Source organism: Acanthaster planci, unplaced genomic scaffold (genome assembly GCF_054643075.1).
Source record: "Acanthaster planci isolate LZ-2023a unplaced genomic scaffold, COTS_SCS Contig22, whole genome shotgun sequence".
Classification (NCBI taxonomy): Eukaryota; Metazoa; Echinodermata; class Asteroidea; order Valvatida; family Acanthasteridae; genus Acanthaster; species Acanthaster planci.
In genome coordinates, this window is record NW_028257646.1 from 1 (window position 1) to 27,863 (window position 27,863).

Consider the following 27,863-nt stretch of genomic DNA (forward strand, 5'->3'; position numbering starts at 1 on the left):
ATCGCAAATTGGCTTATGGATATACAAATTAATGGCATAAAAACTAAAAAGCCCCCAAATACAGATAAAACTATAGCACAACAAAAATTGAAGGTTAGGTTAATTTAAGACACAGAGGTGCAATTTAGGTAAAATGTATCTATTACACGACCCCTTAATATTTTGGCAACTGAAATGTAAATTTTATGATGTCATCGTAGATTACTTGTGAAATTCATTGTAAGATACCTTACTGAATTCACCCTACTCTCACAATTGTGTGTAGTGTGAGCTCAGCTTTCTTTTCGAAGTCCACATTTTCTTGAGCAATATTTTCAGAGTAACAGTTTTACTTGAATGAAATCTTCAGAGCAACACGTCACAAAATTGCACAGGTTGAAGCAAAAATTTAAGCTGCCATGCTGACATGTTTTATTGAACCATTTTTCTAAAAAGACTGAAACAATGAAAGCAGTGTAGCTTGAGGGGAAATCAGTCTCTCTCACTCGAGATGGAATCCTGCAGTTGTAAGTAGACAGAGCCGAAATGAAGAGGAGATAAACGGGCACGATAGAAACACCATAAGAGGTTATATCGCACCCTGGCCTCTTCAGACTCGACCCTGGTCGGAATACTGCTGAAGGGAAAATGATTTTCACTCATAAAGAAAACAGTCAAAGTCCAGTCATGGAATCTGACGCTGAACACGAGATGTTAGGACCTCTGCAAGACTGCTTGACGGAGTCGGTCGACCCGGTCTTGTAGTCGTACCGCCAAGATGGGAACCGCTGATGTTCAGATGATTCCAGATGCGTCGTTGTCCAAGTCTAAGTGTTAGTCGTTGGGTCTTTCCCGGTCGCCCGAGAGTTGTCTGCTTCCTCGAATGCTCAGTCCTTGGCCAGCTGCTTCGTCTGAAGGCAAACCGAGAGTGAATGGTGATGGAACGCCTCAATCTCGGCTCAGGTGACAGTGGACTGCTCATAGGAGAAAGCTGGAAGTTTTGTCCTTATTGCCGACACCGTCTTGGTATAGATGGTACTCACACCCAAGCATGTCTCACGACTCGTGGGCGCGCAGACATGGTCTTCTTGTCAGCATGCCGCCGCTCCGGTGTGAACGGTGATGCCCAGGAGATGGTATCGGACTTGTCGTCATCCCCGTGGTCGCTGACGTCCACGGAGTCATCGTCCTCAGCCAGGGGATCCCTGGCCGGGCCCTCGAAGCTGAAATGCCGCGTGTCACGCTGGAGTTTGGCGTAGTTATTTCTTCGCTCCTGCTCCAAGATGAGATGGTCCATCTGGCGCGACATGCTTTTGACTTCAGCCAGTAAGCCGTTGAGCTCCTCACCGATGTGGATCATCTGGGTGACCTCTTCCACCGAGAGTTCGCTCTCAGGTTTGCCAAGAGCCAGCAGGATCTCATTGCCGACTGTTGGCGGAGTTGGCGGGCAGATCTTAGTTCCGCGAAGGCAGAAGTTTGGCAGGGTGTCTGGCCGATCAAGCATCAGGTCTAGTTCCTGCTCGATGGTGACGTTTCCCTTGTCAGTGATGTCAATGACTTCCAAACTTTCTACCGGTGACGGGCTCTTGGAGCCCTGGGTAACGAGATAGTCTCCCGTTCCGGACTCCGCTCGCACCCCAGCCATCCGGCTGACAGACCACATGGACTGCCGATGGGCGGGCAGTCTTCTGATCCCCGCGACTGAAGATGTTGTAGCCGGAGATACTCGAGGCCTGTGCTTCCAGAATAGCCGCTTCCATAGTCGGCAGACCCCACAAGATGGTTTAACGGGGCCCTCATCCGACAGGTCAACCACAGGTGTTATTGTGGGTCGTTTTTTCGCTCTGATTCGCATCCTCAAAATTTCGCTGCTGATCGAAGCTTCGGATAACGCAAAATACTGGCGTTTGTTGAGCGTCAGTCGTTGACATGGGCAGTGCTATTTTGGACCACACGCTGCCATTGGCTGGCAGGCGCGTCAAGTTTCTGTGACGAAACAATGACGTTCTAGAGGTCACATGGGTTTTATTAATAGATATGGAATTTTCAGCTTTTATGGTATGCTGTCTGAGCATAAAGTTAAATTACAGCTCTGTGTGTATTATGACACATTAATGAGATTTGACTTGACCTAGGACATAACAAAAATTGTTGGAAATACCTACGATTTTATTGATTTGTTTCTGTTTGTAGGATGATGTTAGGTTTCATGCTCATTACCGCGTTCCTGTCCATGTGGATTAGTAACACCGCCACCACTGCCATGATGTTGCCGATTGCGCAAGCTGTGCTACAGCAACTGAAAAAGGATAACTTGAAACAGGTAGACATTATATCCTTTTTAAAAATAAGAAAGCAACTAATCAGAATAAGTTCTTTCGGAAATGGTTGTGCTGACTAGCAACTAGCGGCAAAATAATTTTTGCTGTGGTGGGAGCGGCACCTGCGACAACTGCTGTGTATAATCTGAGGAGGAGGCCATGAGCAAACTGTGCCTTTGTCTGATGATGATGATGACAAATGCTGTCTGATGTCATAGTTGAGGTGGAGGGGTAAATAGTTCTCTGTGAAGCCGAGACGTAACCGTTGTAACCTTTGACTTGGAACCAATTTTTAATTAACTTCATTTAATAAAACCAGTACAAATCACAACACATTGAAGTGCCATACATTTTCACCGAGCAATTTCCTTAGCAGCTGACTTAACGGCAGTTTGCCTCTCGTGTGTGTGTGCGCACACGCGCAAGGTATTATGTCTTTTGAGCTTAGATTATTCTAGTCTATGCTTTTGACGCTCGTGGAACATTCAAAACGCAGAGCACGCGGCCGTCATTCGATTACCACGGATTACCATTTTTGGTGATAATCTTTGCGGCACGTGTGTTCAGATACTTTAGAAAGTATGCAGTTTTCTTCCTAATATTACGGAGACGAATTAAATCCAGACAATAGAAATATGGAAGGGCTGCGTAGCACCGTGATCAGAATATCGACAGGAATATAAAATCCAATCAGTGCTCTGAAATATGTGATTGCCGAGCTTTTGGTAACTGAGTACCTTCTTCAGGGCAAGCGGATTCAGTTCAGAACTTAATCTGCTTGCCCTGAAGACGGTACCTAGTTACCGAAAGCTCGGCAATCACATATTTCAGAGCACTGATTTGATATTATATTCTTGTCAATATTTAAATCCACACAAGGTCGTGCCCAAAATTTGGGTAGTCTCAAAGTTAATTAATCATAAACAAATCATAAATCTATAATGGCAGAAAGATGAAAACACCAACCAGGACTGCAGTGATGTAGATACCAGAAGTGGGCGGGCCCACAGAGACAAGGAAGGAGAGGAAGCCATTGCCATGGAGGAGGTTCGGGTTAGGGGAAGGTAGGTCATTAGGTTGAAAGTCTCAGGTCAATGTGCATAATGACATGGCTTTCGAGTCGGGAAATGAAATGCACTTCGCAAACACCCGAGTGGCCTTGGGATTGCCTGTTTTTTTGTTACCATTTCATCCAGTTCAATTAATACTCGTTTTATTTCATTTCTAGTATTGATCATCAACCTCACGATATCTACCGTCGTAACCTGCTGGAAGAGAACGAGCAAGAATCTCGCTATAATCTCATTTGCAAAGGCATCGTGCTGTGCGTACCTTACGCTGCCAACATCGGCGGTACAGCTACGCTGACAGGCACAGGTCCAAACCTCATACTGGCTGGTCAGGTTAGCAGGTCAGTCTCAACTTGGTCTTGAGAATAGAAAGCACGTTAGCCTACACGAGACAACGCTTTTCTCATAAATAAATTTTCTCATAAATGTACAATAACGCAAGCAGTTTTACACTTTTTGCAGGGAAAGTGAGTTGTTACAATGTCACGGCTATTTCACTTTTTTTTCAAATTCGAAAAGTAACTCTTGGAAATAAAAATTTTCAAGAATGACATTTCAACGCAAGACGTTCGATTACACAAAGACAATATGTACAACTGGAAACATACAAGAGGAAAATTGAATGCAAACAGGAAGTATAAAGGCTATTGCTTCTAACGCGTACCGGTAGACTTCGATATTAATACTATGCACATGGATAAGTATTTTGTTGCTATAGGATTTCGATTAGCGTTGTGTGGTCTTTGTATAATAGAACAACGATAAAAGAACAGCGAGCGCATCATATTTCTCACCAGGAAACAAGAAAAAAGGGTGATAAGCAGTTATACCGCATAAAGTTTGCTCGCACGTGTATGATATTTTCTCGTATGGGGATTGTATATTTCCTCATCAACACCACGAAGTATTGCTCATCCATAGATGTGTGCGCCGCTTCAGTGCGTATTTTACAGATATGTGTTATTTTCATTTTCACAAGTAGCACTCGGTGCTTGTGGCACGTGATCCAGGAATTGTTTTCAGGAATTGACTTTGTCCTTAATGTAAACAGTTAAAACGAGTTTTAAGAGCATCTTCTAGTTAAGTCACATATTTACGGGTGAATCAAATCATTTTAGACCTTTCAAATCGTTTTTATCCATGCTATATGGACAAAACACACGAATACTACTTCGTGAAACCGATATTGCTGTAAACACGGTTTTCACGAAGTAGCACGGAAGTGCAGTTGAGTGCTACTTCGTGGTGTTGGTGATGTTGGGGGCCCCGTTCCTTGAAAAGAAGGAAGACCTACATTTGAACTTTTGGATTCACCTTGGTAGATGACTATGACGTCATGCTCAATGACTGTAGGGTTGATGTTGTGAAAAGAGGGCAGGGTTTTACGTTTTTGGAAAATTATGAGGGGAACTGTGAGTGTTTTAACACATGACACATGGTTTATTCAAATTTTCCTGGCTGGTTTATCAGGAAGAAAGTCACATTTTCTCATAATTTACAATTGGAAATTCTCCAAAATAGGGTCAGTGCAATAAAGAGAGCATTGTGGCTTTGGTTTTGGGGGGACTGACTAGATTTACAAAATAAAAATGACAAAAAACGGGGGAGGGGGAGGTCCATAAATATACAAGCCCCCTAATATGTAAGTGACGCAGTCTAAACTGTCTTGGTGGTTGTGCATTCCACACTGCAGTTTGTTCGGGTCCGAGGCTGAGGTCAACTTTGGTGAGTGGATGATGTATGCCGCGCCTGGTATGCTGCTCTGCTTGCTTCTGAGCTGGATCTGGATGCAGATTGTTTACGTGGATCGCTGGTGAGTGCTGTTGGGAACCATGTCTATAAAATACGAAATCAGGGCCTCAAGATCAAGAAATGTTCATAGAGCAAGTTTGCCTTTGAAGCATTTATTCCGCAGCTTGTATTTACGTTAGGTGCTGCAAGAAGCTGGGCCAGGAACTCGACCACGAGGGCGCCGCCAAAGTGATCCGTCAGGCCTACAAGGACCTTGGACCGATGTCGTAAGAATTTATATTCATTTTTTCTTGGCTTAGCACTTTGATTTGTCTCTTTTGGCTCCTGTGACTTTTTAATGACGAGAGCATGATAAGAAAAGAACCAATGCTATGGTAAGCGTTGATATTTCCAGACCTGCATTTGTTCTGCATCTGGACACCTGTGGTCTGAATCCTCTACCTACCTTTCCCGTCTTGCAAACCTGCTTCGCATTTTGTCTCATCTTTCTCGGTTCATTCCCAAAAGGTATCCGCAATTGTCGAATTTTCATGCCTGTATATTTCCTACCAGGTTTGCCGAAAAAGGTGTCCTGGGCCATTTCATCCTATTGATTGTGCTGTGGATAAGCCGTAAACCAGGCTTCGTGACCGGCTGGTCTGCGCTCTTCCCCGATGGGTATTGACAGGTTTTCTCTTTCAGTTTAAAACAGTTGTTGATTTTTACACAAAATTTGAGAAAACCACAAACAGTGTTTTTACTTCCTCCTGTACAGAACTATTTCTATGCCAAACGTAATTTAGTGTAACGTTACTACAGTTTTATCCACGCCTACAACACTACTTGTCGAAAGCCTTTCATGTGGCTATTCAAAAACGGTTAATAAGGGCAGAAAAAAGGCTCCGGTTTCTGGTCAGGAGCTGGCTTCAAAAATGGTGCCGCGACGCGGCTTTTTTTACACTCACTTTGTTTTTCTTCAATGATGTACGTATAACGCGCGATGTCCATCACGACTGGATGCGCACGTAACGCTAGCCGCTACCAACACTAAAGTAGACTGCCCCTGCACTTTTTACTATTTAAAAAATTTTCAGCTTGTACATGTCCACAGGGACATAAGACCACCTCGTTTGTCTGGTTCCCAGATGTAAATGTAATAATACAGAAATGACTTCATTCGAATAAATGAGCCCGACTAAATTTATGGGGAACTACAGGGGACTCCATTACTGTACCTATTACTCAACCGTACCCCAATCAAAACACGTTAAAATTACGCAGCACTTAGCAGGATTCCAATCGATTAAGTAAGTTCGGCAGCTTTTGGACATCGTTTTATATCAATTTTTTTTCTTTTTATTTTGCCGATGCGTAGGTTCACGGCGACGTGCGTTGATCAGAAACCGGAGACTTTTTTGGCCTAAAGCACTGCTGTTCACCACCTCACGCAATATGTGCCACGCATCAATCTCCATAAAGGAGTCCTTCTATAGCTAATCAGAGAGGAACATACGGTAGACTAGAAGGGTTTTTAAAAATGAAACTTTTGAACAAAATTGTTCGAACTTACACTCTCTAAAACCTATTTTGACTTGGCGAGTCCAAAATACTTGTGCGATTGGAATAATATGTTTGAAGCGTTCGTTTCAGACCGGTTCAGTGAATGGATGCTGATCGTGTCCCGTCACTTTTGGCTTGGCCACTATAAGAGCCCATTCTCTCTATCCGATCTCAAAGAACTCTCTAAGATCGGCAAAGCATATATTTGTTCCCTTACTGAATGGCTGGCAAAATAATGTAAGTTGGTATGCAGTGGTTTTTGGTGACAGAAGTCGGTACGATATCCATCTCACTAGATTGTCGTACTCTGTCCTTCAGTTACGTGACCGACTCGACTACAGCGATATTTGTCTCTATCCTACTCTTCATGTTTCCGTCCCGGATGCCCAAATTCTTGTGGTGGCCGGAGCTCGAAAGGTTTGCTGCTTTGAATTTAAACATATGCAGGTTCTTATTTGTGTTGTTGTTGCAACAAAAAAAAAATTGACCACAAATTGATATTGATGGTTATATTTACTGAAATTACAATGTTTTTTCTTGTTATGCCTACATTTGATCACGGAACTAAAAGTGACACAAATTACTTGAACGATAAAAAGATGCAGCTTATTTTTTATCAGCAAATATAACAAATGAATAATTCTTTATCGGTAGTTGTGAGTCTTGTTCTCCGTTTTCTTGCAGAAGACCTCAAGGAAGAAAAAGGGCCCTGTCCTGCCCTTCTTGAGTGGCCAATCGTTCACAAGAAGATGGCTTGGCTTGTGATTATCCTCCTTGGTGGGGGGTTTGCGCTGGCAGAAGCATGCAAGGTTATATTGCAACTTCGTAGCATACTGCCCACTCAAGTCTTATACATTGCATGTCATCGTACATGTCTTCCATAAAACAAGCTCTTTGTATTCTGAATGGACACTATACTTGAATGTCTCATTTCTAATTGAATGGTTTAATTTCATTGTCATAATCACTTCTCCTGTGTGACCTCGATCGGAGAGAATTGATACAGGCGGTGTGCTGTAAGTAGCTGAAGTTTAAAACGCCATGAGACGAAGTCCTGAATTCACTATAGCGATTTAACCCCCTACCTCAACAACCAGGTGTCAGGTCTGTCAGCTTGGATTGGTGAGCGGTTCACTGCGCTGGATAGCTTCCCTCCCTTTGCTATCACGTTAGTGGTGTCCGTCATTATCGCTGCCTTCACGGAAGTCGCCAGCAACACTGCTACAGCAACCATCTTCCTTCCCATACTTGCTAGTTTGGTAAGTTCAGCAATTTGGGTAAGCTTGAGTCGAAAGCCAGACTTTGGGTGTTTCTTTGGTTAACTTTTATTTAAGAATTGATATTATAGCACGTTTTAATAACTGCGTGTAGTAGGCCTTAGATCTGGGTGTCTGCGGATATAGTCGGGTTAAATTGATGCTATGATCATTCTTGTCAAGGGGACGAGTATCGGCGTCAAATCCACTGTTCCTGATGCTACCTGCCACCGTGGGCCTGCTCCTTCGCCTTCATGCTGCCAGTAGCCACCCCCCCTAATGCCATCGGCTTCGCCTACGAGCAAATCACTCTCATGGACGTGGTAAACAAGCCTCACTATTAAAGACAACACTTATTCTGTGTATAATTGGTCATGGAGAAATTTGGGAAACTAGCGTAGGTAATTCGGTACCCAGGCCAGATGTCATCAATACCATTCGGTTGATAAGCAAATAACCTTTAACATGAAAAGTTTTTTCACATGGACTGATGGAGTTTTTTTTTTCAAAAATACTGTTCAAAGCTACTTTAAACACTGGGTGTACTCGATGGCATTAAGTGAAGTCCCAGGGAGGCGGTAACCTAATGTTTACGAGCTAGTGTCAGCCATGATTAAGAAGAACAAGCGGCTAAAGGTCGGAACTTCAGATTCAACTGTATCTTTAATAGTCGTGGTGAACTGTTAACAAGATAAATACAAAGAAATAATCAAGATCCCGTGGAATTCTAATCGTGCACTTTGAGGAAAATATGTCAAGCTCCTATATACGAAATGATAGAAAACGGAGAAGTCGCTATACACGTACTGAGGACTGGCAGCAATACTGTTACAAAGGAGCAGCCATGGATTTTTTATTCTAGGGTTGAACTGCCAGAAAAATTTACATGTAGGTAAACATCTAACATCAACAAAAACTGTCAAGAACTATAAAAAAAATATCACAATTTGTACAAGAAAATCGAAATCACTTTAATCTAAGCAAAGGCTATAAGCATGCATTCTAGAATCGCGCCGAACCAAATTAAAAGCAAATTTTGAATTACGTACAGCGAAAGTTTGACGTTTGAAACAATTGGGAGCGACACTTGAATCACGACATGGTTTAATTCAGACGTCGCTCTTGCCATGAGCCAAAGCCAATGCAAATGTATGTTTTAAGTTCGTCTGTCCGAAATCAAAATTTAATTGGGTCGACCCGAGTCGCTCTTGACTCTAATTGGTTCGGTGCGACCCTAGAACGGGCTGCCTCAAATGGATGTCACAGACTAAACATAAACACATAGACCGCCAATCTTGCGCGTGTAACTGTGATTTTGAATAGTGTGGGCAAGCAGTGGGCGAAACGATGGATGGCAGCGTGTTCAGTGCACGTTACGTGCAATGCACTTACATTGCCAAAATACACATTTCACTTTTTGCTCTTCGGTACTGCTGTCTCTTCTCTACAAATGTTGCAAACGCATCGTTTTGAATTTACATGGACCAGATTGGCTTCATGGAATCTAGGGCTGGGATTCTTCAACCGTACGTAAATTTCCTATACCGAGGGGTAAATTTTGCCCATAGTTTTGATTTTAGTTGGGCGCTGTGCAGATCATGGAATACCCCTGTAGGTTTTAAAAGGATCTGCTGGTCTATGCGTTTATTTGTCTGTGGATGAACTCAAGAAAGGAAGAGCGCCACCACAAGGTAGGAATTTGTCACTCAGGAAGTTAACAAAGAACATTACTCAGGTAAACTCATTTCCTTCTGTAATGTTTTCTCCAATTTGACAAACACGATAACGATGAGGCTGCTTCTTTCAATGTTTATAGACTTTTCAGGGAGACAATATAGCTGCAGGTAGCACTACAAATAAGCGCTTAAATTATAGGCAATTAAGTCACGATATCCTACTGGTCGAAGAGGCATGTAACACGCGCGTACCCCCCTATCAAAGAGCATACATGGTGCCACCGCTCTAGGGTTTCTATAATTCTGCACGCCAAGTTGCACTGTAGAGACGCAAATCAGTGACGGTGAGTAACTGGGCATATGAGCACGATCTTTGATAGCCTTCTCTGTTTTAATTTCATTAACCTCTCTCCCAGGTGAAGACGGGTTTCATACTAAATGTTATCTGCGTCCTCGTTGCCAACGCCAGCATCAACACACTGGGCATGTGGATCTTTGATGTGGGCACGTTTCCCGATTGGGCAAAGGTCAACGTGACAACAACCGAGTAATATGATATCATGACTAGTTTCCTGACCCGATGACGAAGACGTTAGTTGAATCGACTACGAGATGGTCTTTTAGCAACTTATTTTTATAATGATAAATCAAACGGGGTTGATGTAAACAGCATTGCCATGGTAGTTTTAAATTGTGTAAACCAAACCTTATATACACAGACGCTTGAAGTATACCTACATACAATATATCAAATAGAGTCCAAACACAAATACACGAAGTGTCCTGTTGTAAGTACAACTGCCCAGTTGCAGATAACATTGACAAAGTTCTTGATACGACGATTGGGTCAAAGATTAGACTTGATAGTAATTTCATAGATTAATGCTTGAATTATTACTTTCCTGTCTCTCTGTTTTCTCTTTCTTTTATCGAGATATTCCTGTACATTTGCATAGCCGTTGTTTATTTTCTTTGCAGTTTTCGCCAGATTTGTTGGTGTTGAGTGGACCGACTACCTCATTTATACACAGAGTAACTCTAATAGTTAACATACTTGCATTTTTTCACTACCTTTTTATCAGTATACCCCCATTTTAACGTGGAGGTAAATGGGCTCCTTGAATAACATCGCTCTCAATGGCAAAAATGTCCACCCTGGTTTTAAACACGTCGAATTAGCTTTAACTTCAAGCACAAAGAGACATCTTTAAAACTGCTGGTATTTACGACTTGGCTCGACCAGGCTTCGGACGGCCTCAGCTGGTTTCGGTTTACTTGCACGTGGACGCAAATTACTCATGGCGTTCTAAAATTTTTGGCATTTTTGGCATGTACGATTTTAAAGAATTTCTGTGACTAACTTTCGTTGGCGATCGGGTAATTCAAATTCATAAATCGAAGGGCCAAGGTTAATGAGTTTTGTTTTTCCGTTTTTATTTCTGTTTGGGACGTTGTTCGTGGTCGGATGAAGTGTGGTGTAAGGTTTAATTTGAGTAATTTTTAGCTTTTTTAACAATTTATTTGAATGTTCTTAGGGTAGAATGGTAGGATGTTGGTAATTGAATTTTCAGAATTCTCAGTTACCTGGATGCATGTACATTGTTAAAGGCTCTGTAGAATAAGATCATAACAGTTTATGAATTACTTTGTAACAACGTGTATCTTTACTTACTCAAAAGCATTATTATTCTCCAGTGGGATTTTAAATAACTTGTAAAGTGATCAAAACTAAGCTAAAGACCTCATAACGGTATTTTATGAAGTTGCTAATTTACTAATATACATTCCAAAGTATATGGTCATTCAGGGAACTTCAGAAATGGCATTATAACTCGTCGTTAATAAAGCCCACCTTTTGCCTGAACATATTTGTGGTTTGAATAAGCATATTATTTCTGGCCAGCTCTTAAATATGACGCAAACAACCTGTAGGCACGATCTAATTATACTTAGCTTCCACTATAACGTGCATGAGTACTATATAGAAAGAGCAATGTGTAAGAGGACGACACAAATTCGTTGAGTATAAATGTTCACGTTTTATACAACACCTGCATAGATCCCAGTCATCTGATTGGTGGATTGTTTATCACGATACCAACTGAATAAAACTTTATTTCACTTTATGGATTCCTATCCCATTTCATGTATCTCATTCCTCATAAAAGTGTATAGGTTATACCAGTGCTGGTGTACGTACTTTGCTATTGAACGTGCCCCAGCTTTTACAAAGAGTATGGTTCATTGTACGAGGATTCCCTGATTTTTGTCAAACGTTCGGCAAAGCAATGACTCTGCACTGCAAGAGGTATAACACGTATTTCGACATATTAAAAAGTAATAATTATGTTTTGGATCTGTGACTGATTTATCCTTTACAAAATGTCCGTATTAGCACGACTTGACGAGAAAACTTGGGTCAAATTCAAACTCATTTCGCAGATTTCTGTTTATCCGATGGATTCCATACATGCAGTCAATTCAGACCCTCACTGGATTTCAATGAATATTCCTTTTACAACCAGGATAACTTAAAACTACAGTAGAAAATCATCAAATTTGGCAATACTCTTTGTCTTCAAGTGAAAATGTTTTAACCAACATGCTACAGAAACATAATATGCTTAATGAATTTTCGACTTCACACAAATCATTTAATTACATTTGTTCAATTTCTAGACAATCCACAAATAAAAACGACGTCCCATATTGCGATTGAAGCGCGTGGAATTGGTCACCGTTTGCTGCCATGATGCTGCTAAGCACAGATCTTGCGTACGCTAGACTTTGGTAACGAACGTCATAAACATGTGCATGGGTTGCAGTAACAGTGCTTTTTTCAGTCATAACTGCCGTGCTTTTTAATTGTCTCTAGCAGTCCCAAACGGCGCCCATGCAGTAGCTTATAGCTAGCTTGAATAGTTCCAAGGGTTAAAGACTCTTGATACCACGTGCACACAGAATGTCAAATGCATGTAACTTCCTCACAAACATTGACTCGAATCCATGAAGCTGTTCGAACTCTCCCCTTTCCGTGGTAATACCTCATTCTTTTAGGCTTACAGCTTCTGCTTCTTTTTTCTCTCGATTTTCTCTCAACAACACCCCAAGAGTTTTCTCAGGCCTGAGACTGCAATGGAGGTCCATACTTCCGACACAGGTAGGTTTATTGACAGGTCACTTAATTTACACTGCAACGATTGGGAAATGAAATCACCACTGCTGTTTAATCCCCCATGCAGTAAAGTTAGATTCGGAACTTATTTTAAATAAATCCCGATAAGGGAGCACAATTCTGTGAGCAAACGCGATGGCGAGTGTTTGAGTACAAAGGTTAACAGATAATAGAATTGCACCCTCGTGGAACCGTATGGATAACTTGGCCAATGCATTCAGGGTCTATCCTAAATCGATTCTTTTCAAAATCAGTTTCGAACATTTCAGCCTGTATGTATTCACACCAAAATGCAAAGTGGCAGGCATCGTTCAAGCACACGAAGTCTAAGCACTAAGTCGATTATATAACCTAAGTACCTGACCAAATGATAAAGTGTTAGAAACAGATGTTGATGACATCGAAACACGAACCATATGTAATTGATAGCCATAGTGCCAAGGCGTTGGGCGAATCCCGCCGACTTAAGTGTGTGCATCCATTCTCCATGGTCTAGTCTGCGCGCTGTGTATGGAGCATTTTCAGTCACATGATTTTGGACGGTCGGTGTCCAATCAACCTCGTCTCCATGGACTGTGTGCGCGTTCCTTTGCTAGCCCTTGGTCGTGTAGAATAAGAAAATGACGCTGACTGGCTATTTAGGATGAAAATACATAAACGTAAAGTCAATCGCGCACGTATTTCAAATGCTGCACGCTCGCGCCCACGTATACTCTTGCATGTCACGCACGCGTAAATCTGTTTGCGTGTAAACACACTTAATAAAGTTCGAATTTAAAAATCCCAAACAGTGGGTGCGTTCGATCAGCTTCCCTGAATACACCAGTGTTACATGCAAGGGAAGCCTCGAAATGAGTCTAATCGAACGCTGCAGTGTATTCGCCAAGGCTTCCCGGGAAAAAGGCCAAGTCCCCGCCACGTTCCATGCTCGAACAGTCCATCCGTGACGTCATTACACTCGGGTAGCCTCCAGAGACCCACTCGCCAGCCAGGATAGTGGTGGCTGACACCAGGGCAGGCACGAGGATCACGTGATGGCCAAACGAACGCTCTCTTGTAGATTTGACTTACAAGTGTAAGCTAATCGAACGCAGCCACAATACCAGGGCTTAAATCGCATAAGGAATGGTGGGAACCAACATGGCGCGGCAAGATCGTACCCATGGGAACGAGGTTGGTATTCAATGGCCCTTTCCCATTGATCTCCATTATATAGACTGGATAGGACATCGCGTCCAAAGCGCGTCCCGCGTATGCGTATTGTCAGGAGGGTAAATAACAAGCGTTGCGAATTTCGTTGTGTGTAAATTCAAAATGGAGTTTTTCAAAAACACGTTGAGGTTTTTGCGCTTCAATCGTCAGATTTCGAAGAAAAACTGAATTCTGCACTTGGAATGGATAATTTTGGAAAGAATAATGGTTGAGGTGTACGCAGCAGTGAATTACCAAAGATCAACGTCAAGTTTGGAAAAAGGAATAGAAGGAAATGTGAGTCGCACTTTTTTAGTTTCAAAGTTTCTCACGTTGTACTTCATAATGCTTAACTTTTAAGCCTGTATAGGCCTAGTAAGAAATTAATGACAATATATCTAGCCAATTAGGCTTTGTATACGAAACTCCACTATCTCGAAGTTGGGAACGTCTGAAATGTTACTTAATGGCAAAAGTGGTTTCAAAAATTGATTGACTAATTTGTCGTTTATTTTCCCCAGATTTCACCGGAACAATCTCCAAGACAGCCATGATTTGTTTTTGTCGAATCTAAAGACGCACCGAAGCCAATTTGTGTTAGAGACGATGTGAAATGAGTGACAGAATTCTTCAGGGCAGAGATGAAACCAAAGTGAGAAGCAGAGTGCTGACGTTTCTGTTGAATGAAGTTACAAACAAAGGAATTCAAAGTCCGAAGACGAAAGTGAAAAATGTGCAGAAGCCCAGAAAAAATAACCTTAAAATTTGTCCATTCCATATGCAGAATTAAGTTTTTGTTCGAACTGCTGGTTAATTACCCTCCACGTGATGTCCTATCCAGTCTTTCTAATATTGAGATGTCTTTATAATGGAGATCAATAGTCTGGAATGTGTGGTCTGCGCGTGCTTGCCGAACGCGTGCAAGAACCCGGTTGGAAAACTTAGTACCATCTGTCTGTCTTTTCCCGGTGAGGGTGCACTTCAACTCATGGCGGATTGGGGATAGCATGTAGCCATTGTTTGACTATTCTTGGGCCAAGACGGCAGACGTCGATCGAGCAAGATATATGCCGCTCGTGCCGTTTTCTATTGCTAGTGACTTCACCAATCGACGGCTCGTTCTACCGTCTTGGTAATCTCCTACAACCGAGGCGTGGCCTTCGTATGCAAAATAGTTGTTTAATATGAGTATTCAGAATGGACCCTAGGATGCAAAATTGGATACAAAACAGACCGCACGTGGGAGGGTTGAAGCAGGAGGGTTCACAGGAAGTCCCAAATTGCAGGCCGGGGGTGGCTTCACTCAGAAATGTACATTCCATTGTTTATTTCTCTAGTTTTACTTTTGTGCATTTTTGTATTTTTAGTCATTTTTTATCTAGTATTTTTCTTGTATTTGTTGAGCTTTTTATGGAGACCCTCTCGACAGTGATTGAGTTCGCTTTTAGGCTATCCGTCAGGGGTGTCAGCAAATATTGTTCTTATATATTGATATGTATCGGTGTTTGTATTTTGTGTTGGTTTTTGCACCCTGAGAAATAATAAATGAATGAATAAAGGAATGAATGAAAGCGGACTCTCATCAACAGCGTCAGCTTGTTATTTCTTTAGTTTTGTTATAGGAAGTCTTTTACAGGCCTACTTCTTCGCGCCTTTTCCAATGCATCGACCGCAGCCATTATCAACGGTGACAATACTGGTACTTTAGAAGTACGTTAAGCGTCCCGTAGTAGCGCTTGAATATGTCACGTGAAAGGTCATGTAATGCAAGTTATTAATCCATATTCTTCACATACAGGTTCAACTGGAATTTCCTGGGCGCTAATTGGTTCCTCAGAAATCCCGAGGAAAAGTAAAGAAAAAGTTAAACAGTTTGTTGGAGATTCCCAAGACGGTAGAACGAGCCGTCGATTGGTGAAATGAAGTCATGAGAGGACGCAATGGAAATCAGCGCGCGCGGCATATTTTATGCTCGATCGAGTTCGCTATCGAGTTCTGCCGTCTTGGCCCAAGACTTTTTTTGACACTTTTTTTGGTTTATCCACTACGAACACCGGGCGAGGGTTCCCTCGTTTTCTCTGATTTCTCCGAATGACGTAATCTACACTCAGAATTCGCTTCTTGGCATGAACAGAAAAAAGCCCTTTTTAGCTTGTTTTATAATTGAGCTCTGAAGACAAATGACACTACGTGCGATCTGGATGCTTCCATATTCATTTGAACAGATTAAATCAGAGAAAACATGTTTTCCTAAGAGGTGCTCTTTAAGGAATTTAAAGTGCTAACACTTCCGAAATGGTACTGTCACCGAAGACCTTTTTCGGAGGAACAAAACTGGGGCCGTTTAGGAGAGAGAGAAAAAACATGTTGTTTACGTAGATTCAAACCATGCAGGATATGCCACTAGAGTTGCTTGTCTTGTTGATTTACAGGAGTTATTACCAACGCCGACCCTCCACCGAGCTTGGAGAAAGTAATCGGCCCAGCGGAGGAGCAAGCGGTGGATGGGTCAGCAGATATCCCGCCCCCCGCACCCAGCTGGCGAGCCGTGGTCTGGAGAAACCGACGATATTTCATTGTGCTCCTGGTGCCTCTCATCCTGTGCCCAATCCCCATTGCCATCAACGATTCAGTAAGATTTCTGCCGAAAAGCACCGTACATTTTATTGAATTTAAAGTCATTGAAAACTTGGGAAAATAATCGCTACCTCAATCAATTTTAATTTTTTCTTATCACTGGAAACCACATGCACCTTTACTTGCTAGTTTTTTTTTTAATGTTATGTCCAAAAACTGTATTATAGACTTATCTGATTAGATGCCCTAACAGCAGTGTCACTGCACTCACAGGCACATTCTTCAGCTTGACGCGCGCGTGATTTGACAAATCACGACACTCTATTGGTCGAAGCAGCATGTCATGCGCGTACCCCCTTGCCAAACGCAGCACTGGTTTTGGATTTTGGTTGTCAAATTCCATTGTATGATGTAAAAAGTTAGTTTTTTTAATGCAGAAGAATGGGTTGAAGATTATGATGGTTTGCGGGTTGGAACTTACCTTTACTCAAGTAGAATTCATTCCCTCACCGAAACATCGCACCTTCGAGGGAAAATAAATTGTACCCCAATTTATGCTGTCGTTGCCCGTAGATCGGCTACACGGCCTACAGCATCCTGATCATGGCTATCTTCTGGTGCACGGAGGCGATCTCTTTGGCCGTGACGGCTCTCTTACCCCTCGTCCTCTTCCCGCTCTTCGGGGTCATGCCGGCCAAGGATGTCGCAGTCAACTACTCCAAAGACGTCAATATACTCTTCCTCGGCGGCCTGATTGTGGCTGTGGCCATAGAGCATAACAATCTGCACCGAAGAATTGCTCTGGCTGTCTTGATACTAGTGGGATCCAAACCAAGATGGTGAGAACGGGAATGAGTGGGAAATAGTTAGAAATAATAATAATAGAAATGGAATCACAAATCTCCTTCAATAAGCAACTTTTCTTATATTATATTTTTTTGGGGGGGGGAGGGTGTCTATGCTCAAATGTAGCAAGACTGCCAAAACATAACGTGCTCTTTACATTTTCTGCACTAGTGGGCGATACGGTATCGCTAAAAAATAATACTTGTCAAGACTTCCAGTATCATAATGCTTTCTTAGGTCGCCCGACAAACACTGTTCTGATACGATTCGCTTGTGTGACAGGATAGCAAATATCATGACATTCATATTGTAGATTGGTTACTGATTTGGTGAAAATTGGCTTCACTCTACCCGGCCCTGTATCACTTTAATAAAATCCTTTGCGTGTACATTGTATGGCGTTTTAGATTTTCTTTGAAGCAACATTTTCAGAATGGCATTTTTTACATGAATAAAGTAACAAAATTCTACACAATGAATCAAAACATAAGCGGCCATGCTCACGTTTCATTTAACGATGCTTCAAAAACCGAAACAGTCAAGCCATTTGTGTAGCGTAAGGGGAAATCAGTGTCTCTCACTCGAGATGGAATCCTACAGTTGTAGAATCAGACGCTGAATATGACATGTTAGGTCCTCTGCAAGACTGCTTGGCAGTTTGGTTTACCCGATCTCGTTTTCGTACCGCCAAGACAGGAACCGCTGATGTTTTAGGTGATTGCGAGTTTCAGTGAGGGATGGAAAGCCTCAGTCCCGGCTACAGTGACAGTGAATTGCTCATACGATGGAAGTTTTGGCTTTATTGCCTACACGGCGACACCACTTTTGTATGGATGGTATATGGTACCTTGGCACCATGATACTCACACCCAAGAATGCCTGACGACTCGTAGGTCGCAGACATAGGCTTCTTGTCAGCACGCTTTCCTTCGTCATCGTCCTTTTGTTGTCGTCACGGTGGTCGCTGACGTCTACGGAGTTATCGTACTCAGCCGGAGGAAAGTTGAGCCCCCCGGGTTAGGACCTCGAAGCTTAGATGTCGCGTGTCACGCCAGAGTTTAGCGTGTTTGTTTCGATAAGACCAGATAAGATGGTCCATCTGGCTCGACATGCTTCTGACTTCAACCAGTAAGCTGTTGAGCTCCACACAGATGTTGATCGTCTTGGTGACCTCTTCGAGAGTCTGCTCTCAGGTTTGCCAAGAGCCAGTAGGATCTCATTACCGGATGTCGGCGGAGTTGGCGGGCAGATCTTAGTTCCCTAGAGGCAGAAGTTTGGTAGGGTGTCTGGCCGATCAAGCATCAGGTCTACTTCTTTCTCGATGGTGACGTTTTCCTGGTCAGTGATGTTAATGACATCTACCGGTGCCGGGCTCTTGGAGTCAGGTAACGAGGAGGTTTTCTTCTCTGGACTAACACTTGCACCTCACTGGGGCAGTCTCCCGATCCTCGTGAACAAAGATGTTTTAGCTTGAGATACACAGACCCCACAAAATGGTTTAAACATCAAATGAACCCTCATTCGACAAGTCAATCGCAGGTGTTATTGCGGGTCGTGTTTCGCTATGATTCTCATCCTCAGAATGTTTCTTCAGTTCGGAGCTAGGCATAACATCAAACAGTGGCGTTTGTTTGACGCCAAGAGTGGATATGGGCGCTATTTCAAGCTACCTTGTACATTTATATGGAAAATTTAAACAATATTTTTGCTCTCTTTTTATTTGTAGGATGATGTTAGGTTTCATGCTCATTACCGCGTTCCTGTCCATGTGGATTAGTAGCACCGCCACCACTGCCATGATGTTGCCGATTGCGCAAGCTGTGCTACAGCAACTTAAAAAGGATAACTTGACACAGGTATGGTCCTTGACCCTTTGCCATAAAATCAAAACGAGGCCGTCCCTAGGAACTTTTTACATCCCCAAATTCGCCAATTGCTGAGAATGGCTCATACGTCGTGTTTGCGTGGCGATATGCATGTGAGATCAACGAACTGCGAAATGTGTAATCCTATATAGACGCTTGTGCAATGCTCTGAACGCAAATCTTGATTTCCATTATCAAACACTTTCATCGACACTCACGTTCAGACCCACATACGTTCAGAAACTTGTTATGGTAGGATGATGAGGATCTGCATATTTCTCAAATGACTATCAAGACAATTTTCATAGAACATGCAGTGTCTAGTATGTCCGCATGCCACCACAATGTCTATTGCAGAAAGGTGACAATGCCAACCAGGGCCGCAGTGATAGAGATACCAGAAGTGGGCGGGCCCACGGAGACCAGGAAGGAGAGGAAGCCATTGCCATGGAGGAGGTTCGGGTTAGGGGAAGGTAGGTCATGGGTCGTAGATGTCAGGTCAAAAATAATAAATGTACGTACGTCATTTTTTTGTTTTAAGGTTTTCGAGTCGGGAAAAGGGAATGCAGTTTGCGACATTGAGATGAACTTGCTTTTGTTTTTAGTGGAATTAAGCACTCTCTCCACGGAATTGTTCATGTTCTTTCCTTTGTCGTTTTAGCACTGATGTGCAGCCTCTGGATACCGACAACTTCAGGCTGTTGGAAAACGACAAGCAAGAATCCCGCTACAATTTCATTTGCAAAGGCATCATACTGTGCGTACCCTATGCGGCAAGCATCGGCGGTACAGCCACGCTGACAGGCACAGCTCCAAACCTTGTACTGGCCGGTCAAGTTAGCAGGCGAGTGGATCCCCAGCAAAATGTTGTACGAGATGTTCAAGTGAATTCTTCATTGCGCACATTGTGGAAAAAGCTGACATCTAAACGCAGGCGATTTTATGTAATTTGTAAGGGAAACTTTTGTCACCTTTTCAGGAAATCTTTTTTAAGATTTTTAGGGGAAATAACTTAAACACTAACGTGTAACTCAAGATTCTCGAGAACGAAGACAGTAATATGTTAGCAGGCACGCGTATTGTAAGTTTACACCCAACAAGGTAGAGCGAAGAGTAACTGAAGCCTGGTAATGTTCTGGGGCAGCCGGATTCAATAATAAGATCTCCGGCATTATGCTTGCAGCGTGGTTGGTTCCCAGTTAGGTATAGTCAACCTGAATCAGGGGAAGTAACCAGCAAAAGAAAAAAAAACTGTAAATGGGTTATACCGAGCAGTGTGCTGCGGGGCCTGGTTTGCATGCCACTTTAAATTAGATACATATTGTATTTTTTCTAAATCATGGTAGCAATCTGCGCGTGACAGTCTTGGTGGTTGTGCATTCCACAGTTTGTTTGGGTCTGAGGCTGAGATCGACTTCGGTGAGTGGATAATGTATGCCGCGCCTGGTATGCTGCTCTGCCTGCTTCTGAGCTGGATCTGGCTGCAGATTGTTTACGTGGATCGCTGGTGAGTGCTTTTTGGAATCATGCCATTATTATGGGTACTGTAATATAGATGGTTGGTTTACTCATACATCTTGGCCATCTAAATATTTTTTGATAATACCATTTGAACTTTATTTGATAATTTGTGTTTGCGTCAGGTGCTGTAAGAAGCTGGGCCAGGAACTCGACCACAAGGGCGCCGCCAAAGTCATCCGTCAGGCCTACAAGGACCTTGGACCCATGTCGTAAGAAACCAAATTAACTTTTTCTTGGTCGTACACCTCATTTTCACGGGAGTGACAGTAAGCACAAAATTTTTCAAGAACTGTTTACCTGGATTGGTCGGGAGACTCTTAAATAATACCCGTGATTAGGTTCCTCCTACCAACCCCCACTGCTCCCCCGTCTTGCCATCAATTTTCTCCCCCTTTCCTCTTAACCATTGATCGTCTTGATTGATTGCCAGAGGTCCATGCAAATCTCGACTTTTCACACCTGTGTATTTCCGGACAGGTTTGCCGAGAAGGGTGCTCTTGCGCACTTTATCTTGCTAATTGTGCTGTGGATCAGCCGTAAACCAGGCTTTGTGACTGGCTGGTCTGTGCTCTTCCCAGAGGGGTATGTTTATTGTGTAGAGTTTTTGAGTTGACGCTAGTACTTTCGTGCCACAAAAGGCGTATTCATGCATATCCGTGTCGAACTGACCCTCCAAGATGACCGCCGTGCAAAGCCTCAATAAGGAAGGGTGAGGCTATTGGGTCATCGGGGCAACTGGCCCACTCATAGGCAAAAAACAATTAAAAGGTTTTGGAATTGAGCAGCTCTGTTTAAACAATATCTATATTTATCAGAGGTTAAGCTGAACATAAATTGAGGCCCGTGGGAGAAATATAAATAAACTTGAAAAATAAACTTAAAATCATGATTTAGGATAATAAAAACGCCAAAACCGAACAACTCCATGCTTTGCTTGACATTCCAAAAACAGAAATTGCATGACTGGAAAAAAGATACAGGAATTTTCTAATTAATTTTGTTTTATTGAACTCTGGTGCTTCTGAGATAACTACGATTGCCATTTTCAGTGTTTTATTATCACTTTACTCATTCCAACATTCATTTCGTACTCTGTTGGTGGCAAGTTTTAAGGTTTTATGATGTGGTCCACTTGCCCCGGGTGTGGGGCTGGTGGTCCACTTTTGGATGAATTTTCAATGAGTTAATATTCATAAGTTTTATTAATGGGGTTGATTACGACTGTTTGCAATAAACAAACAAGTGTTTGGGTCACGTATTAAAAGTAGTTTTATCCTTTTCTTGGTTTTTGAATATGGTTAGAACAAAAATGTGCGTAAGTGGTCCAGTAGCCCCAACTTCCCCTAAAACTTTTTCTTTTAAAAAATCTCGTGCACTGAAGTTCATACAAAACAGCCTTACAGCTTTAAGCAGTATACCTATAAAGAGTAGATAGCAAACATCGTTACGATGATCAGTATAGTGATAATAGGAGTGATTCCTCTGTAGTGGGATACCATTCACCAATTTGCATGATTTGAAAACTACAAGTTATCATAATTAACAACTCGACCAATCTGAATTGAGTTCTACAGTAATGCTTTGTGGAAATGTTACTCATCTTTATAGTAGACCGCAGACAACCACTTCATCTACCTACTCTGTAAATTTCTGTCCTTCAGATACGTGACCGACTCGACCGCAGCGATATTTGTCGCCGTTCTACTCTTTTTATTTCCTTCCCGGATGCCCAAATTCTTGTGTGGTCGGAGCTCGAAAGGTCAGTGCTGTGGCGAGCAATTTCTTATGGGGGCTTTGTCCTTGCAGAGCAGAGACAATTCATCACAGATCGACGATTTCCATGTACTCTCTACATTTTTCCTTTTAGAAATCAAAATCACTGGTGTGAGGCAGTGGTATCATATTGGCTGAGGGATTTCTAAACGGGAGTATAAGTGTCTGCTTTCCATTGCAGAGGATTTGGAGGAAGAAACAGGTCCATGCCCGGCCCTTCTGGAGTGGTCGATCGTTCAACAAAAGATGCCTTGGCTGGTGATCATCCTTTTTGGTGGAGGCTTGGCGCTGGCTGAAGCCTGCAAGGTCAGGAAATACACCAAACCTTCATTATTATATAATGAGCATACCGCCCGCTCGTGACTGCTAATTTCTGATAGATGTTTCCCCTCGACACAGTTTCGTATTCAAACAATAATGCACAAAGCATGGCAACTAATGGAAGCTCTCTCTTGTAGTTGTGCCTTGGCTACATTGATTCCCGACTGACACAAAGGCCCTTGATTTTAATTGACTGTATGTTTAAAACCCCTCCGTCCACCAAAAGGTGTCGGGTCTGTCGGCCTTGATCGGCGAAAGGTTCACTGTGCTGGATAGCTTCCCTCCCTTTGCTATCGCGTTAGTGGTGTCCGTCATTATCGCTGCCTTCACGGAAGTCACCAGCAACACCGCTACAGCAACCATCTTCCTTCCTATACTCGCTAGTTTGGTAAGTTCAGCAATTTGGTAAGCTTGAGTCGAAAGCCGGACTTTGGGTGTTTCTTTGGGTTAACTCTTTTTAAGAATTGGTATTATAGCATGTTTTAATAACTGCGTGTATTAGGCCTTAGATCTGGGTGTCTGCGGATATAGTCGGGTTAAATTGATGCTATGATCATTCTTGTCAAGGGGACGAGTATCGGCGTCAATCCACTGTTCCTGATGCTACCTGCCACCGTGACCTGCTCCTTCGCCTTCATGCTGCCAGTAGCCACGCCCCCTAATGCCATCGCCTTCGCCTACGAGCAAATCACTGTCATGGACATGGTAAACAAGCCTCACTATTAAAGACAACACTTAGTCTGTATATAATTGGTCATGGAGAAATTACGGAAACTAGCGTAGGTAATTCGGTACCCAGGCCAGAAGTCATCCATACCACTCGGTTAATAAGCAAATCACCTTAAATGAAAAGTTTTTTTCACATGGACTGATGGAGATTTTTTTTTTTAAATAAACTGTTCAAAGCTACTTTAAACACTGGGTGCACTCGATGGCATTAAGTGAAGTCCCAGGGAGGCGGTAACCTAATGTTCACCAGCTAGTGTCAGCTATGATTAAGGAGAACAAGCAGCTACAGGTCGGAACTTCAGATTCAACTGTGTCTTTAATAGTCGTGGTGAACTGTTAGCAAGATAAATACAAAGAAATAATCAAGATCCTGTGGAATTCTAATCGTGCACTTTGAGGAAAATATGTCAAGCTCCTATATACGAAATGATAGAAAACGATAATAAATGATAGAAAAGTCGCTATACATGTACTGAGGACTGGCAGTAATACTGTTACAAAGGAGCAGCCATGGATTTTTTATTCTAGGGTTAACGCCAGTTAAACTGCTTGAAAATTGTACACGTAGGTAAACATCTAACATCAACAAAAACTGTCAAGAACTATGAAAAAATTATCACGATTTGTACAAGAAAATCGAAATCACTGTTAATCTAAGCAAACGTTATAGGCATGCATAACATCGCTTTTTATACACGAGTTAAGTCTAGAGTCGCGCCGAACCAAATTAAAAGCAAATTTTGAATTAAGTAGGCCTAAGGCGAAAGTTTGACGTTTGAAACAATTGGGAGCGACACTTGAATCACGACATCAGAGCGACTTGGTTTAATTCAGACGTCGCTCTTGCCATGAGCCAAAGCCAGTGCAAATGTATGTTTTAAGTTCGTCTGTCCAAAACCAAAATTTAACTGGGTCGACCCGAGTCGCTCTTGACTCTAATTGGTTCGGCGCGACCCTAGAACGGGCTGCCTCAAATGGGTGTCACAGACTAAACATAAACACATAGACCGCCAATCTTGCGCGTGTATGATTTTGAATAGCGTGGGCAAGCAGTGGGCGACACGATGGATGGCAGCGTGTTCAGTGCACGTTACGCGCAATGCACTTACATTGCCAAAATACACAGTTCACTTTTTGCTCTTCGGTACTGCTATCTCTTCTCAAATGTTGCAAACGCATCGTTTTGAATTTACATGGACCAGATTGGCTTCATGGAATCTAGGGCTGGGATTCTTCAACCGTACGTAAATTTCCTATACCGAGGGGTGAATTTGCCCATAGTTTTGATTTTAGTTGGGCGCTGTGCAGATCATGGAATACCCCTGTAGGTTTTAAAAGGATCTGCTGGTCTATGCGTTTATTTGTCTGTGGATGAACTCAAGAAAGGAAGAGCGCCACCACAAGGTAGGAATTTGTCACTCAGGAAGTTAACAAAGAACATTACTCAGGTAAACACATTTCCTTCTGTAATGTTTTCTCCAATTTGACAAACACGATAACGATGAGGCTGCTTCTTTCAATGTTTATAGACTTTTCAGGGAGACAATATAGCTGCAGGTAGCACTACAAATAAGCGCTTAAATTATAGGCAATTAAGTCACGATATCCTACTGGTCGAAGAGGCATGTAACACGCGCGTACCCCCTATCAAAGAGCATACATGGTGCCACCGCTCTAAGGTTTCTATAATTCTGCACGCCAAGTTGCACTGTAGAGACGCAAATCAGTGACGGTGAGTAACTGGGCATATGAGCACGATCTTTGATAGCCTTCTCTGTTTTAATTTCATTAACCTCTCTCCCAGGTGAAGACGGGTTTCATACTAAATGTTATCTGCGTCCTCGTTGCCAACGCCAGCATCAACACACTGGGCATGTGGATCTTTGATGTGGGCACGTTTCCCGATTGGGCAAAGGTCAACGTGACAGCAACCTAGTAATATGATATCGTGACCAGCTTCCTGACCCGACGACGACATTAGTTGAATCGACTACGAGATGGCCTTTTAGCAACTAATTTTTATAATGATAAATCAAACGGGGTTGATGTAAACAGCATCGCCATGGTAGTTTTAAACTGTTTAAATCAAACCTTATATACACAGACGCTTGAAGTGTACCTAAATACAATATATCAAATACAGTCCAAACACAAATACAACGACGTACCCCGTTGAAAGTACAACCGTCCAGTTGTGGATAACGTTGACAAAGTTCTTGGTACGACCATTGGATCAAAGATTAGAATTGTTAGTAATTTTATAGATTAATGATTGAATTATTACTTTCCTGTGACATACTGATGTCTCTCTGATTTCCCTTTCTTTTATCGAGATATGCCTGTACATTTGCATAACCGTTGTTTATTTTCTTTGCAGTTTTCGCTAGATTTGTTGGTGTTGAGTGGACCGACTACCTCATTTATACACACAGTAACTCTAATAGTTAACATACTTGCATTTTTTTACTACCTTTTTATCAGTATACTCCCATTTTAACGTGGAGGTAAATGGGCTCCTTGAATAACATCGCCCTCAATGGCAAAAATGTCAACCCTGGTTTTAAACACTTCGAATTAGCTTTAACTTCAAGCACAAAGAGACATCTTTAAAACTGCTGGTATTTACGACTTGGCTCGACCAGGCTTCGGACGGCCTCAGCTGGTTTCGGTTTACTTGCACGTGGACGCAAATTACTCATGGCGTTCTAAAATTTTTGGCATTTTTGGCATGTACGATTTTAAAGAATTTCTGTGACTAACTTTCGTTGGCGATCGGGTAATTCAAATTCATAAATCGAAGGGCCAAGGTTAATGAGTTTTCTTTTTCCGTTTTTTATTTCTGGTTGGACGTTGTCGTGGTCGGACGAAGTGTGGTGTAAGGTTTAATTTGAGTAATTTCTAGCTTTTTAACAATTTATTTGAATGTTCTTAGGGTAGAATGGTAGGATGTTGGTAATTGAATTTTTAGAATTCTCAGTTACCTGGATATATGTACATTGTTAAAGACACTATAGAATAAGTTCATAACAGTTTATGAATTACTTAGTAACAACGTGTATTTTTTACTTACTCAAAAGCATTATTATTCTTCAGTGGGATTTTAAATAACTAGAAATCAAAGAGTGAATATTTTGCATTCGTGCAGTGGTGAGAATACTTTGATGAGTAGACAGATGAAATGTTCCAATCCACGGGGTGACAAAGGATCCATTCCATGGGGATAAGCGAAAATCTCCTTGCTCCTGTCTAATTTGCATGTTTCATGGAAAAATCCATTGGACCAACATTTCTTTATCCAGACAACTCAATGACGTGCGCTCGCCGGTGGGTTTATATGTCTGTAGGTGTGGCGGCTGCATTTAAAATTTTTCAAACCCTCGAGCCTCATCGATAAAACGCATACGTACACAAGATAGAGGGCGCTGTGTTTTACCCAGTCTTTATAATGGAGATCAATGTGCACATCACTCGTGTTAACCCATGGACAGGACTGCTTTCGACCTGCAACCTACTTTGCAACGTACACATAGGCCTACCACTAACAATAAAAGTATACAGTATATGCCAGTTCATGGTGTACGTATTTTTCTATTGAACGTGCCCCAGCCCTTTGATTGTGGTTCATTGTACAAGGGTTCCCTCATTTTTGTCAAACGTTCGGCAAAGCAATAGGTCTTACTCTGCACTGCAAGAGGTATTACATGCATTTCGACAGAAAAGTAATTATGTTTTGGATCTGTGACCGATTTATCCTTTACAAAATGTCCGTATTAGCACGACTTGACGAGAAAACTTGGGTCAAATTCAAATTCATTTTGCAGATTGCTGTTTATCCGACGGATTCCATACATGCAGTCAATTCGGACACTCACTGGATTTCAATGAATATTCTTTTAATAACCAATAAAACTTGAATTACAGTAGAAATTCATCAATTTTGGCAATACTAACTGTCTTCAAGCGAACATATTTTAACCAACATGCTACCGAAACATAATATGCTTGATGAATTATCGATTTCACACAAATTCATTTATTATATTTGTTCAATTTCTTGCCAATCCACTAACAAAACAACGGACGCCCCATATTATGATTAAAGCGCGTGAAATCAGACACCGTCTGCGCACGCAGACTTCGATAACGAACGTTATAACTGCTGTGTTGCTTGCCTCTGTACTATGATGATACAAGGCTGACTATGAGGTTGGATTATCGGGCCGATTATGCGGCCAGCTTCCCTTTGGTATGCCGTTTTCTTTGCAAACGGTG

At 42.2% G+C, this 27,863-nt stretch overlaps 1 protein-coding gene and 1 pseudogene across 2 annotated transcripts; both read left to right on the plus strand.

The window, feature by feature from the left end:
• Nucleotides 1–2,044: 2,044 nt before the first annotated feature.
• LOC147795463 (Na(+)/citrate cotransporter-like) lies at nt 2,045–11,028 on the plus strand (annotated as a pseudogene). The gene is made up of 11 exons (XR_015423871.1): nt 2,045–2,302; nt 3,249–3,364; nt 3,529–3,711; nt 5,064–5,183; nt 5,302–5,388; nt 5,675–5,779; nt 6,980–7,078; nt 7,346–7,470; nt 7,759–7,924; nt 8,109–8,240; nt 10,010–11,028. The product of XR_015423871.1 is annotated as a Na(+)/citrate cotransporter-like (transcript).
• A 1,365-nt stretch (nt 11,029–12,393) lies between these two features.
• On the plus strand, nt 12,394–27,158 carry LOC110977025 (Na(+)/citrate cotransporter-like). Its single transcript, XM_022230785.2, has 14 exons — nt 12,394–12,753; nt 16,392–16,591; nt 17,110–17,375; nt 19,109–19,238; nt 19,605–19,720; nt 19,909–20,091; nt 20,635–20,754; nt 20,891–20,977; nt 21,246–21,350; nt 22,430–22,527; nt 22,723–22,847; nt 23,089–23,250; nt 23,430–23,567; nt 25,396–27,158. The coding sequence occupies exons 1-14, from the start codon at nt 12,729–12,731 to the stop codon at nt 25,525–25,527; spliced, it is 1,887 nt and encodes a 628-aa protein (XP_022086477.2). The 5' UTR covers nt 12,394–12,728; the 3' UTR covers nt 25,528–27,158.
• The last annotated feature ends 705 nt before the right edge of the window (nt 27,159–27,863 follow it).